This window comes from Bacillus rossius, chromosome 1 (assembly GCF_032445375.1).
Source record: "Bacillus rossius redtenbacheri isolate Brsri chromosome 1, Brsri_v3, whole genome shotgun sequence".
In the NCBI taxonomy this organism is placed as follows: Eukaryota; Metazoa; Arthropoda; class Insecta; order Phasmatodea; family Bacillidae; genus Bacillus; species Bacillus rossius.
In genome coordinates, this window is record NC_086330.1 from 372,554,460 (window position 1) to 372,577,949 (window position 23,490).

The 23,490-nt window shown below is 39.0% G+C and overlaps 1 protein-coding gene across 3 annotated transcripts in view; it reads right to left on the bottom strand.

The window, feature by feature from the left end:
* Nucleotides 1-23,490, bottom strand: part of LOC134528482 (myc box-dependent-interacting protein 1) — a 167,983-nt gene that overhangs the window by 15,452 nt on the left and 129,041 nt on the right. For all 3 annotated transcript variants that reach the window (XM_063362134.1, XM_063362132.1, XM_063362133.1), the window contains exons 2-4: nucleotides 6,790-6,925; nucleotides 4,739-4,929; nucleotides 1,802-2,074 (exon numbers count right to left, since the gene is read on the bottom strand). In XM_063362134.1, coding sequence (XP_063218204.1) covers nucleotides 1,802-2,074; nucleotides 4,739-4,929; nucleotides 6,790-6,925 — 600 coding nt within the window. The remainder of the gene's footprint in view (nucleotides 1-1,801; nucleotides 2,075-4,738; nucleotides 4,930-6,789; nucleotides 6,926-23,490) is intronic.

A 23,490-nucleotide genomic window follows, 5' to 3' on the forward strand; every position in this document is an offset into this window, starting at 1 on the left:
ATATGGACAAAAATGTTAAAGGCCTGGATCCCCCCAAATGTATATTCAGTATACGAGTGCTAACTGCACATACATTATAACTTATTATATATATATTATAAATTATTTACCTAAGGAATAGATTAAAACTAATACTACATTTTAAACTCCCACAGTCCACGGTGGGCAAGATCGCCGAGGCAAACATGAGAGAGAGTGGTTATACCTACCAGCTTGACTCATGAGTAGAGTGTCTAAGTGGTTCGAAGCCCACTACAATCTCGCAAGTCCCATCACTTTAAGCCTTTCTCTGTGTGACCTTGTACCTTACCAGCAGAATTACACTGTACCCAGGGAAGGATATGGGAAATTGTCTCAATCAGAATATTGTGAAAATTGATACAAAGTGTTACAAAGTATATTCAATAACTGACCATATAATTGTGTATATATATTTTATGTATGCTGTGAAATATATATATTTTTTAATTTCTAGACATTATATAATATTATACGGTATCATTGTAGAACAACTGCCAACATAAACTCCAGGCCTCAGTACTGAAAAGGGTAAAATATCTGTGTCACAGAGGTAAATGACATGCATGTCACAAAATTGTAATTTTTCAGGAGAGAAAGTTTTTATATCAAGTCCACATAGTGTTCTTTAATTCTGAACAAAATTGGACATGCTTATTTTTGCTACTTAAAGTAAATGAACATCATTCTCTATAACACTATAGCTGCATCCTAATACTAGCCTAATGGATCCCTTAGCTAACGTATTCAATAAAAGTTCATTGTAGTGGAATTGTGTTTTATTTTGTTTGTATTTAATATTACTTCAGTGTTTTGGCATAAGTGTTTAAAACATTATAACCTTAAGTGATAATCCACATAGAAACAAAAAAAAAAAAAATTTAATAAAGTTACTGAAAGGCAAACAAACTTATAGGGTTATATAATAATAATGTTAAGTATTTTTAAATATTTGCAAATTCATAACAAACTTTCTATTTTGATAGCTAACATTCATAACATCCAAGCTACAGTGACTTTTTTTAAAATGGGTCGTCGTTATTTACATTTTGCTGAATATTCGTTGATATCTCGACTCAAAATGGCTACGTGCACATTACTACGACCAATTGACAACAGGTGGTGCTAGCAGTATAAGTATTCAGATACTATCTATCCATTAGAAATGCAGCCTTTACATTGTGGATGTAATTACTAAGGGATGATGATGGGATGTATGGCTATGGATGCATCCACGTATGTATTCAGATATAGCTTAATGACATTGTGGACATGGTGCCAACTCTAATTTAAAAAAAAAAAAAAAGGAGGGGGGGGGGGGGGTGTGTGTGTGGTCTGTAAAGTCGGTTTACGGACGATAATTTAACGTGATAACGTCATATCCAATTTATTAAATTGCTGCTTTTAAAAAGCCCGCCTTAACATGTTCGATATTATATGAAGATTTTCTCGCACGGTGGTTGGCCGGTTCTTTGCACGCTCTGCTCAGGCGGAACGTGACAATGAGTCATGCTTTTTCGTGCGTGCAGCCGGCGTTCATCCGATTACAAGACATTACCACCAAGGGCGTCGCCAGCCGATGGCCCGGGGGGGGGGGGAGGGGGGGGGGGAAGTTGTGGTAAAAGTATGTATTTTTTTGCATTTGGCTACATTTTTTTGAATCTGTATGGCTCTAAAGAGGGGGGGGGGCAATTGCCCCCCTCCTACTCCCCCTGGCAACGCCCTTGGTTACCACGTCAAAAATAAATCGCTAAGGCGACCAGCTGGGGGGTTGGGCACGCACCTTGGCGGTCTCGCCGTGGAACACCTGCTCGGCGGAGAAGAGCGTCTGCAGGTTGGTGACGAGGAACAGCACGCGGGAGTCGTGCAGCGCCGGCAGCTCGTCGTGCAGCTCGCTGTTCAGCACCTCGTACGTGTGCTTGGCCTCCTCCAGGGACTCCTTGGCCTTGGCCACCTTGGCGTCGTCGCGCTTCTTGGGGTTGGCCAGCAGCGCCTGGTAGCTGTGCCGCTGGCTGTCGTAGTCCACCAGCTTGCGCCCGCGCTTGTCCATCTTCTTCTGCGCACGCATGCACGCGTCCCTCACTCGCACTCTCGCCCCCGCTGTCTGGTTTAGTTGCATGCATTACCTTCACTAAACCATAATACACCTTTTCTCTAGTGAAATTTTTTCTCTAAATTTCACTTACACCTACTTTTGATCTCACAAAGTGATAACAAAACTGTTTTTCAGTTTCTATTGCTTACTCAATACTGACTGATAATTAGGGACCGGAAAAATTCGCGGGTTCAATGACCTCCAGGATGAACTCCTCAGTTCTACGTACACTCGGTCAAATGTCACCCACTCATTGGCTGCTGTCTTGTGGAGACGTCCAAACGTAGCAGCCTGCAATTCTTATAAAGCTTTGGTGGGGCGTTTCTCATTGGCCCAGAGTCATCCAGGTGAGTTGTGAGCCAATAGCAGAGGCAGCACTGAGGTATAACTATTTGTATTTTAGCCTGTCGCGAAATGAATTCGCGAATTCTTCCGGTCTCTACTGATAATTCATTGGTATTAGCGAACTATGAAAGGTAAACCTTGAAGAAGAAAAAAATGGGTGCGTGTAATTTTTATGAATGCATGTTCAAGTTATACTTACTGGGCCTAATAAAAAAACTAACTTCAATTTTGCATGAAAATAATTAACGGAAATAAAATAATTGAAGGATGGGAGTGATACTACAAAAATGTGGTTGATATAAATAAAATCAAATTTAATAATTTAAATAAATACCCATTATTCAATATTAATACAAACATCTGTACAAAATTATTTAATTTATTAAAATAATTAAGATAACATTTATTTAATAATACGATAATTTAAAATGCAAATAAATTATACATACGGGAACATAACCTGACATATAAATACACTAGAAAAAGTTTATAAAAAATAATTAATATTCCAAATAAATAAATGTTTTTAATTATAAGGACCAGCATTTAATATCAATCACTAAAGTATAAGATTTAAAAGTACTTATGTAATTTTTATTTGTATGTAGCCTTTTTTCATCCTGTGCAAATTTAGTTGCATGGTGAATTCGCATTGTAAAAATTCACTCTCGTAAGACGGCTATAATATTATATATTATTTCTCTAGCCTGTTTTCTAATGGTCCGTGAGATCTTCCTTATCCTTTATCAAATTCCATGAATTACTCTTAATTTTAAGGCTTATTGTGCCGGCTAATGACGTAAAATAGACCCACTGTCTAAAAATGTACCGCTTCTCTTAAATTTGAAATTTAAAATCATCTAAGAAGAGGTACTATAATGGATGCGTCGATTATTCGTTAGATATCGAATCAGATTCGATAAATATTGAATAGGATATCCACTTGAAACATCAGCGTTTACATATTTCTTTTTTAAATTGCACTTCCGTCATAATAAACAAAACTTATGATAAAGAAATCCTAGAGGATCCTTCAACTTAACCGAAAAATTCCACCAAAAAACCACTTAACCAAAACTTCTGGCACGTCAGACTTTTCTTATAAGTAAGTACTTTTGAAATTGCTGTTGATATTTTGTATCATAAATATAACCTACAAACATAACCTCTTACATTTACTTCTCACAGCATCAGTTAGTCACAATACTCAATACTTGAATATATTCTTTGTTCACATTGCAGGTTCATTAATTAATTAATTAATTAATGACTATGTAATTTTGAATTTGTTGCCCAGAGACGAAAAAGTTTACTTAAGTTCTGATTCGGTTGAGGAAGATGAAACAACTGGCCATCAGTTATACTTACCCTGTGGAATTTTTTAATTCTTTAAGCCCTTCAGGTTTGCCACCTCATAAATTGCTTTAAAAAAAATGCTATCATTATGTTGATTAGAAATTTTAAATTTTAATGTCTTGATTCTGACAAAACAGTAATTATTCCTTGATTGTTCTCACTCCCTCTGATCCAACTATGCCATTTAAACTGGTCAGGAAACAATTTCCAATCAAGGCACAAGGTCAGGAGCTCACAAAGGCAGGATTGTATTTGCCACAACCCGTTTTTTTCACATGGACAATTATATGAAGCTTTTTTCAAAAGTAAAAACTTTTAATGATATTCATGTTTGTATTGAAGATACGTACAACCAAAAAGTGAATGATGATCAAATCATCACTTTCAACATTGTATTTAAAGAGGCTTTGTAAACACGTATATTATTGGTATGTTTGAATATAATACTTCTTTAAAACAAATGTCTAACAGCTATTTGTACTGATGTGTTCAATTAGATGTCTTCTTTTGTACCAACACCAGTTTACTTTTTTTCTATTCTTCTCCAAAATGTAATTTCTCCCAAATTTTTAAAGAATGGAATGCCACACAAAACGATTCGGTGCACACTGCGGAATTACGCACGGGCCGACTAGTGGGCTTAGTGGAAAAAGTTGGTAAGTCCATTTTCTTGTGAAAATGAGTTAACTTCACAGATGAAGTTGTAAGGGCAATATCTTCGCCAAGAAAACGTTTGGAAGTCCAAATAATGAATGAGTGTGGACGTTTTCTTCTAGCCTTATTTCGGCAAATCCATTATAACGCTATTTTAGCCAAAGCAAAACTTGGTAAGTGAACTAACAGTCTTTTTCCCAGAAAGTGGACCTACCGACTTTTCCCACTAAGCCCACGGATATGTGTAAAATGAGATGCACAATGTGTTACCCTCATCTCCGGGAACTGGCTCTGGTAGGTGTTGAGGGGGATGAGCACTTGGTCGGCCAGCTTGTGGCTGAAGTCCTGCCACAGCATCTCTATGTTCTGTGCCTGCACGTAGAGCAGGTCGTGGCCCACCCAGTTGCTCTCGTAGATCTCGTTCAGCGAGTCCATCAGCGTCTTGCTGGCCGTCTGCATCGCTGCCAGGCACACACACCACACACGGACACTCGCTCACTCGCTCTCTGGCTGCTCGCGACAAGTCCACCACCACAAGGTAGAAGGCAAACAATGGAATAATCTTATCGAATTAGTGTATTGTCATCGGTCCTTCGATAAATATACAAAGTTTTGAATGAAATCTGGCCGTTTAAAGTGGGTCAAAATCGCACCCAAAGGAGTCGGTTACAAACATACAAACAAACAAACATACAGGTGAAGCTAATATAAAGCGTGTAAAAAAGGGGTTGTCTGTATAGTCGGTTTACGGACGATAATTTCACGTGATAATGTTATAAGGAAAACATTGATGAAAAATTGCATACTTTTTTTAATTTTAAAATATTATTTACAGTTTTTTTGCAAAATTTAATTTAAATAATTTGTTTAAAATTTAATCGCGAACAATTAGTTAAAAAGCCCCGCCTTAACCTGTTCGATATTATATGAAGATTTTCTCGCACGGTGGTTGGCCGGTTCTTGCACGCTCGGCTACAGGCGGAACATGGCAATGAGTCATGTTTTTTCGTGCGTGCAGCCGGCGTTCATCGATTTATAAGATGTTATCACGTCAAAATAATATCTATTTTTTATAGCATACACAAACCATCAGGCTACACTTAAAGATTGCTACTAAGTGAACTTACACAACTTTTTATTACAATCCTTACTTCCAATTGGTATTTTTTATTTAATATTTGGATACGGCATTAATATTTCATTATTTGTAACTGGGAATTAAATTATTAAACTAAATTTAATACAAAATCATTATAAAACAAAAGCTATTCTGGATAAATTACATGCATATAAAGTGTTGGGAATGGAACCACCTTGACTGTATTCAATTTGAAAACTACTTTTGCCACAAAATACAGCTTTTCTAGCACAATGAAGTCAACAACAATCAGAATTTTTTTTCCCAGTTCAATCAACAATGCACAAAGAAGACAATCTTAAGCTCAAGTTCTCGCTTAATACTAACATGAACCAGTATCCCTCAACCACGGTAGTTTGCCTTCAACTTAAGGGGAATGAGAACCGGCCATCTTTCAGTTTTCCATCTTTTTCCTAAAATTCTAGCTTTGAATGCTTTCAAAATTTTTTGCATGTAAAGGCATAAATAAAATTTCATAGACCTTCTATACCTTGTTGCAACCACAGTTTTATTAATATTGTTCGCAGGCTTTCTTCACGGCCATTGTCTGAAGTAGCTTGGCTTCTGGGTTGTAGCCGCGAATGATTCGCCAAGGACGCGGCTACAAACCAGAAGCCAAGCTACTCCTTCTGGGTTGTAGCCGCGAATGATTCGCCAAGGACGCGGCTACAAACCAGAAGCCAAGCTACTCCACAGTTTTAATGTTCACAAGTCTTAACTTCAAACGAGTAGCCAAAGCTTAAGTACCATGCCATGTCACATACAATTTTTTAGTCCGGAACAGGGGCGTAGCCAGGATTTATTTTCAGGGGGTGTTTACTTACACCCTGCCCCCATACTAGGTGGCACTCCCCAGGAAAAATGTTGATTTTAATAACATAAATTTGTGTCCCGACTTTATGATATTTTTAACGAGACACTGTTGAAAACTCATTGCTGAATATTAAGGGTTATTGGCTCAAGGGTTCTTTCTTAATTTCATATAGGTGCATTTGCAACAGCTAGACAAGTGTAAATTTTGTCATAAGTTTATATATATATATATATATTTTTTAAAATATTTCGGAGGGGTGTTTGGACACCCAAAACACCCCCCCTGGCTACGCCCCTGGCCCGGAAGCTTTATTGCAAACGGTATGAAAATGTTTGAAAGTGCAAGATGACCGGGGCATGACTGACTCACCTCTGATGCACCTGATGTAGTTGTTGAACTCCTTCTGCAGTCTGTTGGCGGCATTCTGCTGGCGGGTGAAGTTCTGCAGGTGCTCGTCGAATATCTCGTCCGCCGTGCGGTCCACCTTGCCGAAGTTCTGCAGGAACTGCGGAGCACACGGCACCAGCTGCACTCGCAGCACTCGTCTCCCGCTGCTGGGGACCAGCGGGGGAGTGTTGCGACAACTCTCGTCACAGGGGACCTCATTGATGCATCTGGGCTCAAGGGGTCCGCCTGGTCAGGAGTGTCAAGGGTGTGCTTATGAGGCGCTACGGTAAGTGCGACGCTGGCCGGTGCTTTAAGCGCTGACAAGCACCTCTAACACTTGGATTCTCATTCGGCGTTAACGTCCTTCGATTTTGGCATTATTATTATTAGAGACCGGAAAAATTCGCGGGTTCAAACACCTGTAGGATGAACTCCATATTTCTACGTACACTCGGTCAAATGCCACCCACTCATTGGCTGCTGTGTTTTGAGACGTTACAACGTAGCAGCCTGTGATTCTTATAAAGCTATGGTCGGGTGTTTCTCATTGGCCCAGAGTCATCCAGGTGAGTTGTGAGCCAATATCATAGGCAGCACTGAGGTATAAAACTATTTGTATTTTAGTCTATCGCGAAATGAATTCGCGAATTTTTCCGGTCTCTAGGCATTATTATTCATAACGAAATAGTTTCATGTGCAAACAATATGAAATAACGAGTCGTGAATGAAACACGGTAATGGATAAGACTCTTCATCACTTTAACAATCGCCTCTATTGCGGACTTATTTTTTAATGAACACTGCGGAAGACATAGGAACACACGTGCTGGAAGGCCTGCCAGCCGCCCCGGTAGCTCCTTATTAGGCCGGCCGGGCGCCGCAGTGGGCGCTCACGGCCAGGGACAGGGGCGGGGGTAGGGGACACAAGTCGCACTCCAACACTGCTTTTCATGTCTCACTGCTTTCTCCGTGTTTTCAAGGAAAATACCTACCACCTTCTTAGCTAACCACGCATGTCCAAGACACATCGAGTGCTGGTCACAAGTTTTAGCACACGATTTGAAAACTTTTAACTTTCCAGGGTAGGAAAAATAAAACAAGTTTTGTTCGCAGGCTTTCACGGCCATTGTCTGAAAGTAGCTTGGCTTCTAGGGTTGTAGCCGCGTCCTTGGGCGAATAATTCACCAACGTTTCGGTCGACATTGCAGTCGCCATCATCAGGGAGCAGTTACCTATTGCAATGTCGACCGACAACGTCGGTGGATTATTCGCCAAGGACGCGGCTACAACCAAGAAGCCAAGCTACTTCACTTTAAAACAAGTTTTCTTGACATTACCATTTTATTTTGCTCTGCACAGCAATCTAATGTGAGGCAGACTATAGCGCGTGTCAAGCAGTTACGGTAGTATTCTTGGAGAGAAGCGGTGTGGTTGGTGGAGTATGCACATTAAGTTAGCATAGGCCAGCGGCGAGGTCACTGGCTACCCGGTGCGTGTCAACAATACCTTACATTATCGGCACTAATTATATTCTTCATTACGTTATTCACCCACGGGTTCGACATTACAGGGCATACGCAATATCTCTGCAAGCTACCCACATTTACAATTCAATGCTGATAGCAGTTCCCGAAACGTCGCTTGTTTCTGTTTTGGAAAAAACTATTGTGTTTGTTTCGTCTTTTCGTTTTGTCGAGTTTTTGTCTCGTTTCAACTGTTGTGCTGAATTTTTTTGGGTTCAATATTTTTGTGCTGTCATCATTTGTGTTTTTTTTTTTCGTTCTCTTCTGTTTTGGAAAACTATTGTGTGTTTTGTCTTTTTGTTTTGTCCTGTTTTTGTCTCGTTTCAACTGTTCTGCTGAATTTGTTTGGGTTCAATATTAATTTTTGTACTGTCATCATTTGTGGGGGTTTTATCGTTCTCTTAGTCCATTTTTCTTTGTTTTTCTTTGTTTGTTGACCATATTTATGTTATGGAATATTATGTGGTGTTTATATCCTGTTGACAACAGCAATTTTTTGCTTAATTTGTGTTTTTTGTCGTTTGAGTATTTTTTAGTTTTCTTCTACAGAAAAAGTGCTTAGCAATGGCGTATGTCCAAAAGCTTACATCAAGTCAAGTAATTCAATATTCATTATCAGACTCCAACTTGTAATCGACGGGAGGAAAAAAACCTGTCCACAACAACCAGTACGAAAGCGGTCTAAGATTACAAGCAGGCCGAATGTCAATAAGAATTGCTACACCCGCATCAGAAGGCCTGGATTGGAACCACAGAAGCGGCGTACGTACGCGCGAAGAAGCAAAGATACCAACGCGATTCTCCTGGGGTAGACTGCACTTACATCTATTTTGTCCACTCGATGTTCGGAGACACAGCAATGTAACAGAGCACATTTAATTTTTACTCGTAATTTTTTGCTTGATTTTATAAGCTCGATTTTCAATGCACGGAATAACGAGAACTGAAGACACGCACTGCGACAGTAACAGGGGGTCGTTACCACAACGCCGAAATACCACAACGCCGAAATACCATAACGCCGAATGTCAAAATTGACCACAACGCCGACAGCTAGAAAACTGCTGTGTACCACAACGCCGAAATAACAACTGAATGAATTTGTGTGTGTGTTTCTTAAATGTACTTACCTTAACGCCGAAATACCGCAATTAAAACCTAACCTTACATAACCTAACCTAACCTTTGTGGCAGTCCTGCAATTACATTTTTCGGCGTTAAGTGTATTTCGGCGTTGTGGTAATTAGGCGTTGTGGTACACAGCAGTTTTCTCGCTGTCGGCGTTGTGGTCAATTTTGACATTCGGCGTTATGGTATTTCGGCGTTGTGGTAATTAGGCGTTGTGGTACACAGCAGTTTTCTCGCTGTCGGCGTTGTGGTCAATTTTGACATTCGGCGTTATGGTATTTCGGCGTTGTGGTATTTCGGCGCTGTGGTGCGTCCCCCAGGAACAGCAGTGAGGCTTGTTTGTGTGCGTGATGTCCGCCTCCCGGCCTGCGACTGGCGAACCCACATCTGCCTCGACTCCAGCTGTTCCTTTCGAACCTCTGTTCACGATCAACACTTCAACCCTCGGATTGCTAGGATTTCCTTCACGAATATATATATAGCATTTAAAACGCACCTGGTTATTTTTATATGGATGAAAATTACGCCGGAAAATGAAAGGGTAACAGCTTATTTATTTATTTATTTATTTTACTAGCTAACGGCTGGCATGCGTTGCTAAGCCTCTCTCAATTTTTTTAAAAATTTGTTTCCTTTCAAGTAGGTACACATACACAAGACATCTATCTCTATCCCTCAATATATGTCCCTATATAAATCTCACTATATTTCTCTATATATCTCTATCAATACTCTCCATATCAGTCTATCTCTAAGTATCCACCTATATCTCAATACATCTTCCTATCTCTTTAAATATCTGTATCTCTTTATACCTCTTTATATCTGTCAATATACTCCTATTTATATTTTTACCTGTCACATGTGTGACATAGGTATATAAAACACGCGCGTATTCGAATGCAACGTTGGAGTCAAAATTTCAAAGCGATAGGTGAAGAACTTTCGGAGGTTTAATATCGTGAACAAACATTTACATTTTTTTATTTATACATATAAGGAAAATAAGTAATGTTAAAGGTTGTTAAAAAAAGTTTTAAAGGAAAAAAGGCATTTATGAAATTTAACATCCACTCATTTTGGTCATTGATAAAGCCTGCCACGTTCTCCCATTGAAAGTGTCTGTTCATGAAGAGGCTTGTCGCCAGCGCCTGTGGACAGCTGCCGGCGTGATGCTGCGTGATGCTGGGTGATGCTGTGTGATGCTGGGTGATGCTGTGTGATGCTGGGTGATGCTGGGTGATGCTGGGTGATGCTGAGCGCCGACGACCCGCGGGTCACGTGACAGCAGTGCACGGGCCAAGTACAGTATGTCCATCAAATAACATAACAGTTAGTGTGTTGGTTCAAGGTCACAATTAAAGAGTAACTCAAAACAGTTTTAGATAAGCGCATGCGCAAATACTGCTTTGTTATTCTCTAGCTTCCAGTGCCACCTACGCAAAAAGAGCAACCCCTGAGCGTAAAGCATTTATGGTTCTGCAATTTGCTTATAATGAATCTGTAATCTCAGGATGGAACCCCTCCCCATTGGAATTTCTTTGTAGGAGAGTGGTTGAACGTCCAAGTCCCTGACCGTTGGATTGGTCGTAATAGTCGAGACGACAGAGCTAATTTTCGCTGGCCTCCACGGATCACCTGACATAACGCCATGCGATTTGTTTCCTTTAGGGCTTTATAAAAGATTGTGTCTACGTTCCGCCGCTACCTAATGATCTGCCAGAGTTGAGGCACAGAATTGAAGAAGCGATTGCTTCCATTACCCGGAGGACGTGTTAACCAAAGTGTGGGAATTCGACTTAGGTTGGATGTGTGTGTGTCGAGTAACTAAAGGTTCACGTATTGAACATCTGTACGAAAAAAAAAAGGTTCACTTACCTTCAATTGGATGTATGGTTTGTTGTAAATAGTGTAAATTGAACTGTTATAGTTTACCATTTAAACTGAGACATTCTACTATGGACATCCTATATATCAACTCCACCATGAAAAGGAACAATAATTTGAAAGCAAACAGCAGGCAAAATTGTCTTAACCTCCTCCCCTCCCCAACCCGAAATGAAATTCAGTGCACGTCCCTACGGCAGAGTGAATCTGCGGTGGTTTATGACACCGCGGAAGACAACACTCAGACCTCAACCCAGCACCTGACCTACAGTTCAGAACACTTCGTCAAACGGTCGGACGTGGCCAATAAACTGCGGTCCAACGAATCGAGCGACACGTCAAAATTAAAAGTGTTTCAAATGTAACCCCTTTTTTATATCTTGTACGAATGAAAGGGCGCTGGCAGCGCTTTATGCCACACACGCTTCTAAAAAAATCCACCGAGATTTAAATACAAAACATTCCACTCAAAGGTAAGGATGACATCAATTTAATCGTTTCACGAAAAAAAAAAAAATGGTTTTCTTCGAAACTAGAATATTAGGAATCACTTGAAAATTGTTAGGAATTGCACTATTTTAACGTGAATCATGGTTGCTTTTAACAACATGTATACATGTCAAGCAAAAATTTTGTCAGCAACTCATATTTAAACAACAGTTTCGCTTGCCGCAACAAATCTGATGTGCCGAGAAGAAAAAAAAATGGTTTCGTACAGAGAAGTGTAGGCTGCAGCCTTGGGAGTCCCGGCGGGCGGGCGTGTGTGTGTGTTGCCGCGCGCACGAGGGCCAGAGGTGAACAACCCGCCTCTACGGACCTGCGGCCCACACTCCACACGGAGCCGCCCCGCCAGTTCCTCGAACCCGTCACTTGCACGAGTGGCTCCTCCTCCTTCCCCCTCCCGCGCGGCAACCTTCTCCCCTTCCCCTCCCCCGCACCTTTCCCAACCTCAGCACGTGGTTGCGCGCGAAGGGGGGAGGAAAGCATTCCGAGGAAAAAGTGGTTTATTCATCCACAACGCGGGAAGTTGTTTCGATGTGAGGATGTTCCCAACTGCCACTACCAGATTCGGTCCTTTAATTAACAAAACTCACGTCAATAAAAATAAAAAAAAAATTGCGAGCGAGTCTTTCATTATTCGCTAGAGACGTGCAACATCTAACCCAGGCGCGACGAGCAAAATTTGACGTGTTCTGATGTTGCAAACACACAAACAATACGAAAATCGGACACGAAATTTAACGTAGCATTTTTTAAAATAATGCCGAGCGTGATAAGTATACGTAAATTGTGTTTTCAACTACATTATTTCTTGACGAGAATCACACGTTAGTTTCCGCTACCGCCGCAAGAATTCGCTGCCGGAGCAGCTACTTAATTCATTCGATTTGCAGAGCGCATTTTATTTAAATACTGCCTATCTTGTTAAAATTCACTAAACAGTTAATACTATGAATTTTCCCCTTGGCTTTGTGACCTTTGGTTCGCGCTATCAGCCACAGATAGCGGCACCGTGGTTATACATTTCCGTTCTATGCCACTTCCGTTCCATTCAAGAAATTACTCCTATCAGATACCGTATACTGAGAGCTAAGATGTGTATTCATTAAAAACTAATTAAAAAAATTGGTTGTCTGTAAAGTCGGTTTACGGACGATAGTTTAACGTGACGTCATAACATTGATGGAATGATTCCATACTTTTATGAATAAAACTGAATCATTTTGAATGAATTATCACTATTTTGTATGGATACAAAGAAGGAGTGAAATGAAATCTACAATTTAATTGATAAATTTAATTTTATTTGCACTCATTAATTCAAATACGTTTATTACTTTAACGAAGAGATTATTTTAACTATAACTTTTATACATGTTTGCTATTTAACTTCTTCCAATCTGTGTTATTCTGTTAAGGATAGGACGATGATAGGAAAAGTAGGAAACGAATGGGAGTGTTTCAAGTTTAATGTGCCTCGAAAAAGTCAAATCGATGGTTGTTCCAATCGAGTGGAAGAGAGATAGATGCGGCGCAAGCGTACAATGTGCGTAACTGGACACTTTTTCGTGCGTGCAGCCGGCGTTCATCGTTTTATTAGACGTTGTCACGTCAAAAGGTATGCCCCACCCTTAAGACTCACGCGTCGTGTTGGCCATACCATTTTCTTGTCATTCATATCATGTAATGACTATTTTTGCAAATTGACCAATATAGCTCCTTCGCATTGGGTAGCAAACGTCTTCAACATACATTTACGAAACGGTAAATGACCATCACAAACACTCGCGTGACATTTTATCGCTACCAAACAACACATAATTTTTTTTTGGTGTCAAAAGTTCTAACGAAACATACAAAGCAAGAGAGCCAAGGTAATTATTTTGTTTCTTTACGAAGAGCTATTTAATTCTAGTAATGATAAGAACATATCTAAGATGGCGTGGGAGACACTTCTGATACTGAACTGGCGTGTGTTGAAAAACCAACTAAACACTTCTGAAACCGCCCGTTTGTAGAAAACATGCTCAAACTGAAATGTAAGTTATTCCTAGACATAAAGTCTAACAGAAAATGCAGTGTCTGAACAATATGCTACGCCCTGCTTTACGTGCATGAAAGTAGGAGTTAACTCTATTAGCTCCACGCATGTGTTTGTTTCGTCACGTGGGAGTGCAACAAGTCACAAGCGCGAAGACTAAAACTGCTACCTTGTCAATTCAATTTCATTCAAGTTTTATTCTGGAGGTTATGGAACTTCCCGCCTTACAGGCAGTGGTAGGCTGACCATCGAGGACGGTTATGTTTCATTGGCAGCGAACAAAGTACATACACTTACTTATTAATGAACCTATGCTATCTTGGTCGATCCATACTATACAAGGATCATCTCTGTGTATAACATGATCGCGATAGACTACCACTGCATAAATCACGTACTATTTAACGTAAACGACTTTCATTTTACCCTTATTCTTGTAAGATGATATAAATGACTCATATCTCAGCCATATTTTCAAATTGTTATTTACATTAAATTTTATAAGGAATTAATTTGTGGCAGTGCGCAAAATAAACAGTAAACCAGAAATTCGAACCCGAAACGTCAAGATACAAAGGTAATGCCTTATCATTTTCATCACTAATAGTGGTCAAAGAGAAATAAACTGAGTTTCCTGGCTAATAAATTATAAGTATATTTAGTTGCGATATCTGGTTATGACTATATAAGTTTATAAAATGTATTCCAGGATTGTTTCACTGTCATAAAGTTTACTTTGGAACACCAATTCGCTTAGTACATCCCCGATGTTCGCGAAAGTTAATAAACACAGGTGCATGTTGGCACACGTGGGCCCGCCATCACGTTGACTTCGTCTCGTGGATTGGTATTGTTCCCTCGTGATTGGCGGTCGTCTGCAACAGAGGCCATCGCCCTGACTGGACGGGCCATTCAGGACCCGTTTGCTCCCGCACTGGAGGGCAGTGATTGGTGCGCTTAACAATAGACACGTACCTGAAATAAACCCAGCCAATCACGAAACACAGACAAATCACATCGTTTTAAATCAACAGAAATGGCCCTCAGCTAATAGTAGTGACGAGAAAAAGAAATATCAATATGGCGTGTAAAACCACATCACCAAAAGACATCTCGTTTTCAACATTTTTTTAAGGTTATAACATTTTTCTATCATTTTAATTTTCGAAATTTGCCATAGTATGTATATTAGTGGAATGCTTGAGTTAATAGTTACTGACTACTACAGATAGTTTAGCTACCGACTTTTAGTTACTTTCATTAAAGAGAATGACTACAATGGTAAAAAATACTGTCAACAGAAAGTATGCTTTGGTTGCGGCATTTAAACAGCTGAAACCTATCTCTCCTTTTTGATAGAACAATTTCAGTTACTGATTACAGGCTCGTTATTTGCTGGCGTTATCACAGCGTTGCACATGTCCACGAAAACATCCGTCTCCCCTGATATACACTAGCACGCGGTGAACGTTTGTGCCTGGATATCATGTCCATAATGCTGATATTGGCACACTTCCGTCAAGCATGTACTGTAGCTATGATTGGTTGTTTGGGACGGGGTGATGCGGGGAGGTGGTACTGCCAGATGCCAGCTACAGGTACAGGGTTTACTTGTTGACATGGCCACGAGGTGCCAGCACATGCCAGCACTGTGGTGGGCACGCACACACACTTGACAATGACACTCTACACATCCACGGATGAGACACTCAACAAGTTTCATGCGCGTGTTCATTTTCTGTACATCATTCAATTTACTGAGAGATATCATCACTAGCTCAAGTTTGCTTATAGAATTTCCACAGTTGGTTAATTTCCAAATTTTAAGGGGATTGGTGCACCAGCATCGTATTAAAAAAAACAATATATTTGTTGATGATTCAGCTGCTAGAGAAGATTTGAACCATTCTGGTGTAAAATTTATTTAATTTTTTTATTTTAATTAAGTTATTGCTGATTTTCGGGAATTTTTTAAATTCAAGCTTTATTAATAAACTATAAATAATTCAGTGGTAAAACTTTCGCAGATAAATTTTCAGACACGGGTGATATGACTGTGACCATTATTTTATCTGTAATCATTATTAATTTAACGTATTTACAATTTGAATTTTAATAAATGAGCTGCTACGAAATTGCGTGATATTCATTTGCGAATTTAATAACATTCGAGTTTTCATTTGTAATTCAAACACCAACATATCTGTCGGCTGAATGATTGACTTTATTTTAGTCTTTAGCTTATTGCAGTCGGACCTAAAGTAAAATTGTAGCTGTAGAAGTTTGAGCAGCGTGCAAGCTCGGATACGAGAAATTATGGAGCGCGCTGGACAGTAGTGACACCTTGCGACAGTTTCCCCAACTGTTTGCAGCCAGTGTTTTCTCTCGTTCCCACCCAGCCACAGCTGTCTGCTGTTTACGAAGGGGAGACGGGATATCGCGCGAAACTGATATGAAGGTCAACGTATTCATTTTCAGTAGATAAGAGAACGTGTTTGGTCTATCTCGGCGTATAATTGAATGGTTATTCCCCGTTATTATTTAGCACAGTGATTTAGCCAGATGTTTTTTGTTGTAAGCGTGAGATTTATTCAGGAATAAAATGCCGAAGAAACCTCCATCAAGCAGAGTACACAAAAGAACTAAACTATCGAAAGCCATTAGAGCGCTTAGAAAAAAGAATAAAGAAAGATAAGAGATTATTTTATTATAGCTTTTTTAACATACATTTATTTTTCAGAGTTGCGTATGTACAACGCGATGGACGCGATGCGACAACAAAAAGATGTGTAAAATTGTAAACATGTTTTTTTTTTTTCAGCAATGCGTGAACCATTCATAAACTATACTCAACATGTATCCGTATAATTACGTTTGAATTTTTTTTATGACAGGCATCAATGTTAAAAAGTTTATTAAGCCACAATAGACTTTTTTTTCTTCAGAAAAATAAGTGTAGCAGAAAACACTCAACATAGTCTCACACAAAATCAGTTTACATGAATGCAGTTTTAAGAAGTAAGGTACGTAAATAATAGTTAAACATTATTTAATATCTGCTAGTAACGTTTCCAAAGTATCAGATTCGCCTTAATTCACGAACAATATTCGTGGCCTTATTTATTTATTTTGCTGGCGTTTCGTTGGTGACTGTTAGGACTGCAAAATTAGTAAACATTTTTCACCCTATCCTGAGTTAAATCTAAGTGTGCGCGGTTAGATGAGGACCTAGATGTGTCTCATGCTTACGCCTTTACACTCTACTCATGCGGGTATTAACCATGCGCGTAAGGGCGCGTTGCCAATGACCTGTACGATAGTCTCAACAATCCTCTACGGACTCGAAAAATGTCACCTGCTCATTGGCTACTTGACTTGTGACAACTGTTTGTTGTAATGCCTGTGATTCATCGTTGATTTTGTTGAGGAGTTTTCAGTGATTCAGATCCTCCCATTTAACTGTAGCCGAATTGAAGAAGCAGTACAAATGTTACATGCTTGAATTCATAGCGAATGGAAACCACAAATATTTACTGATGTAGTGGTTGGTAAAAAAAAATATTATTCGTATCGCGTCCATCGCTTCGCGCCATGTTGGCTCCTATATTATATGGATTTACAAAATATAACGATTCATTTACGACACTTAAGATAAGGTGTGTAGGATTTTAAGAATTCACTTGAATTAATATTTAAGAACATATTTCAGGATAACTTGTGAAGACGCTCGTACAGACGGCACCGGTTGTGATGAGTCATTGTTACCAGAGCAGGTGTACACGAAGTGGCATGTGAAACCTCAACACAACTCGAAAATCAGTACCGTAAACCGGGGTAACTTTGGGACTGGGGGTGTAAATTTGGGACAGTGAGTAATTTCTGGCTTTAGGATTTCCTGTCAAGGCAATGTATTTAGAAGTGGTACGCAATCACCGCTTCTATATTCGCTGGTATGTGCTACTATCTCATGGCATTTATTTGAAGCTGTAGTTGCACTGGTGGGATAGAGGCAGTGGATTTGGTTTCAACCACATGTTGTTAATATTTTTGTTTTTGTGTAAACTTTCGTACGCACTTTAAAAACGGCAAATACTTCACGAAAGACAGGTATGTATTTGAAGAAGTACAAGCCTTGACATCCATTTAATGTGATGATAATGTTTTTGATACTTGCATTTTATTTTATAACCTCAAAATAGTAAATTTTCATCACTTGGTGGGGTAACTTTGGGACTGTCCCAAAGTTGCCCCAAAGTTGGCGTAATATGTTTTACTGCAATTTTTTCTTCATATTTTTCAGAATAAAGCGACCAACCATGCCAATAAATCCCGAACGTGCTCTTGGTACACGGCCATATAAAAATTACACAGAGGATAACTTGAATGAAGCCTTGCAAGCTGTACGGAACAAAACATTGTCGATTCGCAAAGCTTCAACAAAATATGGTATTCCAAAAAACACTTTGCACCTAAAAAACCAGGAAAAGCATTTTAAAGCTGTCGACCGAGCTCCTGTTTTCACAAATGAAGAGTAGTTGCAATTTGTAAGTCACATTGTAGCCGTGTCTAACTATGGATTTCCTGTGGATATGTTTGACCTTCGATGTGTTGTCAAGTCCTACCTGGACCGCTGTGGAAGAAAGGAGCTACGATTTTAAAACAATTTACCAGGAAATGATTGGGCGGAAGGGTTCATGCGACGGCACAAAGCAATATTAACTCAGAGAACAGCAAAAAAATTTCTTACTCTAGAGCAGCAACAGAAGAAAAGGTTGTGAAAAAGTTTTTTGATAATTTGTAAAAGGAACTGATAGGAATTCCAAAAGTGAATATTTGGAATTACGACGAAACAAATCTTTGTAGACAATTCTGGGACCAGAAAAATCATCACGAAGAGGGGAATTAAGTACCCTGAGAGCAGGGGTGCAACAATTAAATTTCCAAAGGAGGGGGCAATATAACTTATTATAAAGAATCATCGATCCCCCGTATTGAAGCGGGGGGTCCAGGGGTCCTCCCCCGGGAAAATTTGTATTTCAAGGTGGAAAATGGTGCTATTTAAGCAGTTTTATTATCTAAAAATTGATTACACAGCACTTTCTTTGCCCCCGTTTGCCCCCACTTCAAGGTTTCAGAGGGGGGGGCAAAATACCCTTGCCTCCCCCTGTTGTTGCGCTCCTGCCTGAGAGGATACAAAATTTGTCTAAAGCGTGCACATCTATAATTGTTTGTGGAAATGCAGCAGGGGATGTAGCACCACCTTATGTAAACTATAAGGCGGAGAAGATTTGGACAACTTGGACTGAAAACGGACCCTCGGGTACTCGATACAATAGAACTAAATCTGGTTGGTTTGATGGGCATGCTTTTGAAGACTGGTTTACATCTTTAATGTTACCTGTTCTAAACTACCAGGAAGGTATGGTAATTCCAGACTGAATTTTACTCTGAAATAATAAAAGTTTCCTAACTACAAGTGATTTTTGCTGCAAACGTAGATCAAAATCTTCCAGGATGCAATTTGCTTAGGTAAAAATGTTAGTATGATCGACTCTTTAATTTCTAAATTATAAATAAATAACAACAATAGAACTTCCCAGAAAGTTGTGATAAACTGACGATATTGCGCGAGTAGCAGACCCGTACGTGACTACAGAGAAAGGCTATTTTCCTTGACCGTTAAGATTTCTGGGACGAACACCCTCTCACAGCTAGGGTAATAAAATACGGTCAAACTCTTGCAAAAACATCCACCACCGCTCTTTGCCACTAGAAATTTAACGAAGTCAGCTAGGCGCAGCACTCCAATAAATTAACTTAGAAAAAAAATACTAAATATGTAATTCTATCAATACATTTTACAACACAACTTATGTTTTATTTATTTTCTGGAAAAAATAATATTATCATACGAATTATGTTATAAAAGTGACAAAACTCAATAAGTAAATTTACGGTGTATCGTTTTTTTCAATTGTTATGTAGTAAACTAATTTTATACAATTAAATATATATATTTTTATAATATAGGCTACAGTAAAATTTTGCATAGTTCTGATCGAAAATAATATAATGTATTAGAAATAAAAAATAATTATATTTTTTGGTATTAAAATAATTTTTAATAATAAAATTTTTGTAACAAAATACGAACACACATATATAAAACTAGAGGTCCTCTAGAATTTTTATTTACAAGTTCCAAGCAGAAATTGTTTAGCTATTGTTAATTGTATTGTATCAAAAATCATTCATATAAGAAAAAAGAATATGTATATCTCAATAGATGTAACATGAATACACCCTATCATATGCATTAAATATATTTTAAGTAAACCTTAAATAAGACCAAGTTTATTGAGTGTCGCAGTACGCAGCGTGTTTCAAAGCACGCCGGCCGTGAAAGATCAGTACGGCCGCAGTACACTGCAACGCTCGGGCAGCTTTAATGAGGCAACTAATTATGCTAGACTCTTTATAAATATACTACCTTAAAGCTAAAAGTATAATTATAAACATTTATTTAGACATTTTATCGCATTGGGCTCTTCAAATCGGTGTAAATCGTATTTTTATCTGGGTGGCAAAGATTAAAAAAATATGTCGTGAATTAATCTCTTTATATCATATCTTAAATATTAAAAATTTAATTTTTTCTTACATTAATGGGTGAATTACAGTTTCTCGATTATTTTGGTAAGTTTACGGACAGTCAAAATTAAAAACTGTATAAATGGGTAGCATTTTAATGTTTTTAATTTGCTGTCACCTAGGACTTAAATGCAAATTTTCGGTTATAACGCACAAGGTCTACAGCGGTAAACTTTCGGTATGTTATTAAGCACAGTCAACTCTACCAGAGTACAAAAATCTGGAGTAAAACGAAAGTCTACACGGGAAAGGGCGGCTACCTGATCCGAGAATGAAGGATAGGGCGAGATGGGAAGCGAAGATAGGAGCTGGTTATCGCGGTTCGCTTTCCTTCCGTGTTGGAGAGAGAGAGAGAGAGAGAGAGAAAGGCGATATTGTGGAAGACCTTCGAAAGATTCCCGCTAGATGGCAGGCCTCAGAGCTGCAACATTCGACAACCTCCCCTCACAGAAGCTCTCTCGCCACTAACTTGCCAAATCTCACCCGCTAGCTTATATACGTGCTGGCTGGCCTTACAGTAGTAATAAACAAGCATTTATGAAATACTTAAGCTCATTTCCAACAAATTCTGACGAATGACTGTTTTTTGTCCTGCACCAATCCCCTTAAGTCGCCAACCACATTCGCCGATCTTGTTATTTCACGCAGATAATGTTACGAATTGAAGGTGACAAAATATGTTAGGCATAAATGAACACGAAATACGAAGTGGTATTCAGCAAGGGACAGTCACGTGATCCCCATATCGCCTAGCTGTTGTTCCATACTGGTTTCAGAAAAGAGAGAGAGAGAGAGAGAGAGAGAGAGAGAGAGAGAAAGAAAGAGAGCACGGAAGGAAATAAAGATCGCGACAAGGGGAGGAGAAAGATCTTCCGTGGCACATTTCATTCCAGCTAATATGGATTTTTTTCTACTCAAACAAGACGTTATATACGAGGCGCCAGTGTCGAGTGTAAAAGAGTACTTGAATTTTTGCATATCGTGAAAAGAAACCCTGCCTCTGGTGATGATCCGACTGGAGTTTGGCCAACTGCCGTCTTGGAAACCCATCAGAAGACTGTTCTGCTGTACTTCCTCCGCTCATTTCTCCCCAGTGTATGTTGTTCCTTCAGGGCAGTTCTTGTGGGGAGTAGCGTGTTCTGAACTACAGGGTGGCAAGAGCCTGTCTATAGCGCATCTCATCCTTATATTGCAGTGCGCTTCTGAATGGACATTTTACTCTCTCTTTCCGATGCACTATTTCTGCCAATAGCACTGTCCCTATTACAGATCTACAATACTGGGCAAAAACGATTCAGACAGCTTCGTAATGCAAGGCCATTTTTTTTAAATAAGTGTCTGAAACAATGCGTTAAGTAAAGTAAAATTTGAAAAGAGAATTTGGAAATACATTTTCCTATTTTATTACACCAAGAGAATCATAAATGGATTCTCTTTTGAATTAATAATTGGTGTTTAGCACTGAAGTATTTTTTTTTCAAGATGAATACAGCTGTGATTATACTGTCAATAGACACAAATTTATTGTCTAAATAAATCAACAGTTAATTAAAAAATATATATATATAGCAAATCTTTCTATAATTATAGATGGTATACAAATAAACAAAAATTAATGTAAACCACTTAGGAAGTATCAATCTGGCAACAGTGGTCGCCACTTACTCCGTACTGCACTCTAAGCGTGGGACAGACTATAGGAGCCGCCTGGGCTTGCCTCCTGCGCTTGCCGGAATACAGCCAGCCTTCGAGTTGCCATACGTGCATGCAGCCATTATAGCTTCTACCCCTTCTAGCTTTAACCTTACTGGGGTGTGACTTCACGTCGGTGGGCAGTTTCTCGCACTAATGCACTCACTGGTTGTGACCCTAAGCCCCCGTCAAGAGGACTGCATGTTGCCGCGTCACGGCCTGCATTAGGAGCTAGTTTCAACTCGTCTTTGAGGGACCGCCCAGTCGAGTGAGGCGAGATGATGATGTCGACGCTCGCTGGTGCTTCTAGCGCGTTGACGCGCAGTCTTCTCGCCGTGCATACGGTACTATGATATTTGAGCGACTTGATGTAAGCTTTTGGACATACGCCATTGCTAAGCACATGTATGTCTGTAGAAGAAAACTACAAAAAACCCAAAACACAAAAAAAAAAAAAAAATTAAGCAGAAAATTGCTGTTTTCAATAGGTTATAAACACCACATAATATTCCATAACAGGAATATGGTCAACAAACAAGAAAAACAAAGAAAAATGGAATGGAAAAAAAAACCCCTACAAATGATGACAGCATAAAAATATTGAACCCAAAAGAATTTCAGCACAACAGTTGAAACGAGACAAAAACCCGACAAAACGAAATGACGAAACAAACACAATAGTTTTCCAAAACATATTTGAGCGGTAACTGTAACATTATATGGCGGAGAAATGAAGATAAACGTGTAATGAAAAGTCCCCCAAAGTGCTTTAAAGTATCTGGACCAGTTTGTTTTTGCATAAAAAGATATTCAGAAAATACGCCTTTACGCCATTATTTTCACTATTCTAAATATACGCTTTAGAAACAAAAAAATCGGAAACAGAACTATTCATCATCCTTTAGCGTATTCTTAAATGTTTTTCGTAAAGACACCACTCGGATATCCCTACTATTATAAATGGGAATGTAAGTTTGTTTGTAACGCTTTCACGCGAAAACTACTTAACCGATCATCATGAAACTTTGTAGACATTTTCTTGGAGGTATTAAAAATAACATAGGATACTTTTTATTGAAAAAAAATATTTTTTCCGAAGGAAAAAAAAATTGATATTTGTATGTATGCAAGTCTGACTGCAAGTTTGAGTAATTTGAATGACATTTAACGCCATCTGGTGTTTCAATAAGTACATTAAATAATTCGCTAATTTAATAACATAATACCGGCGGTTAATTTACTATTAAATTTTATTTTTCT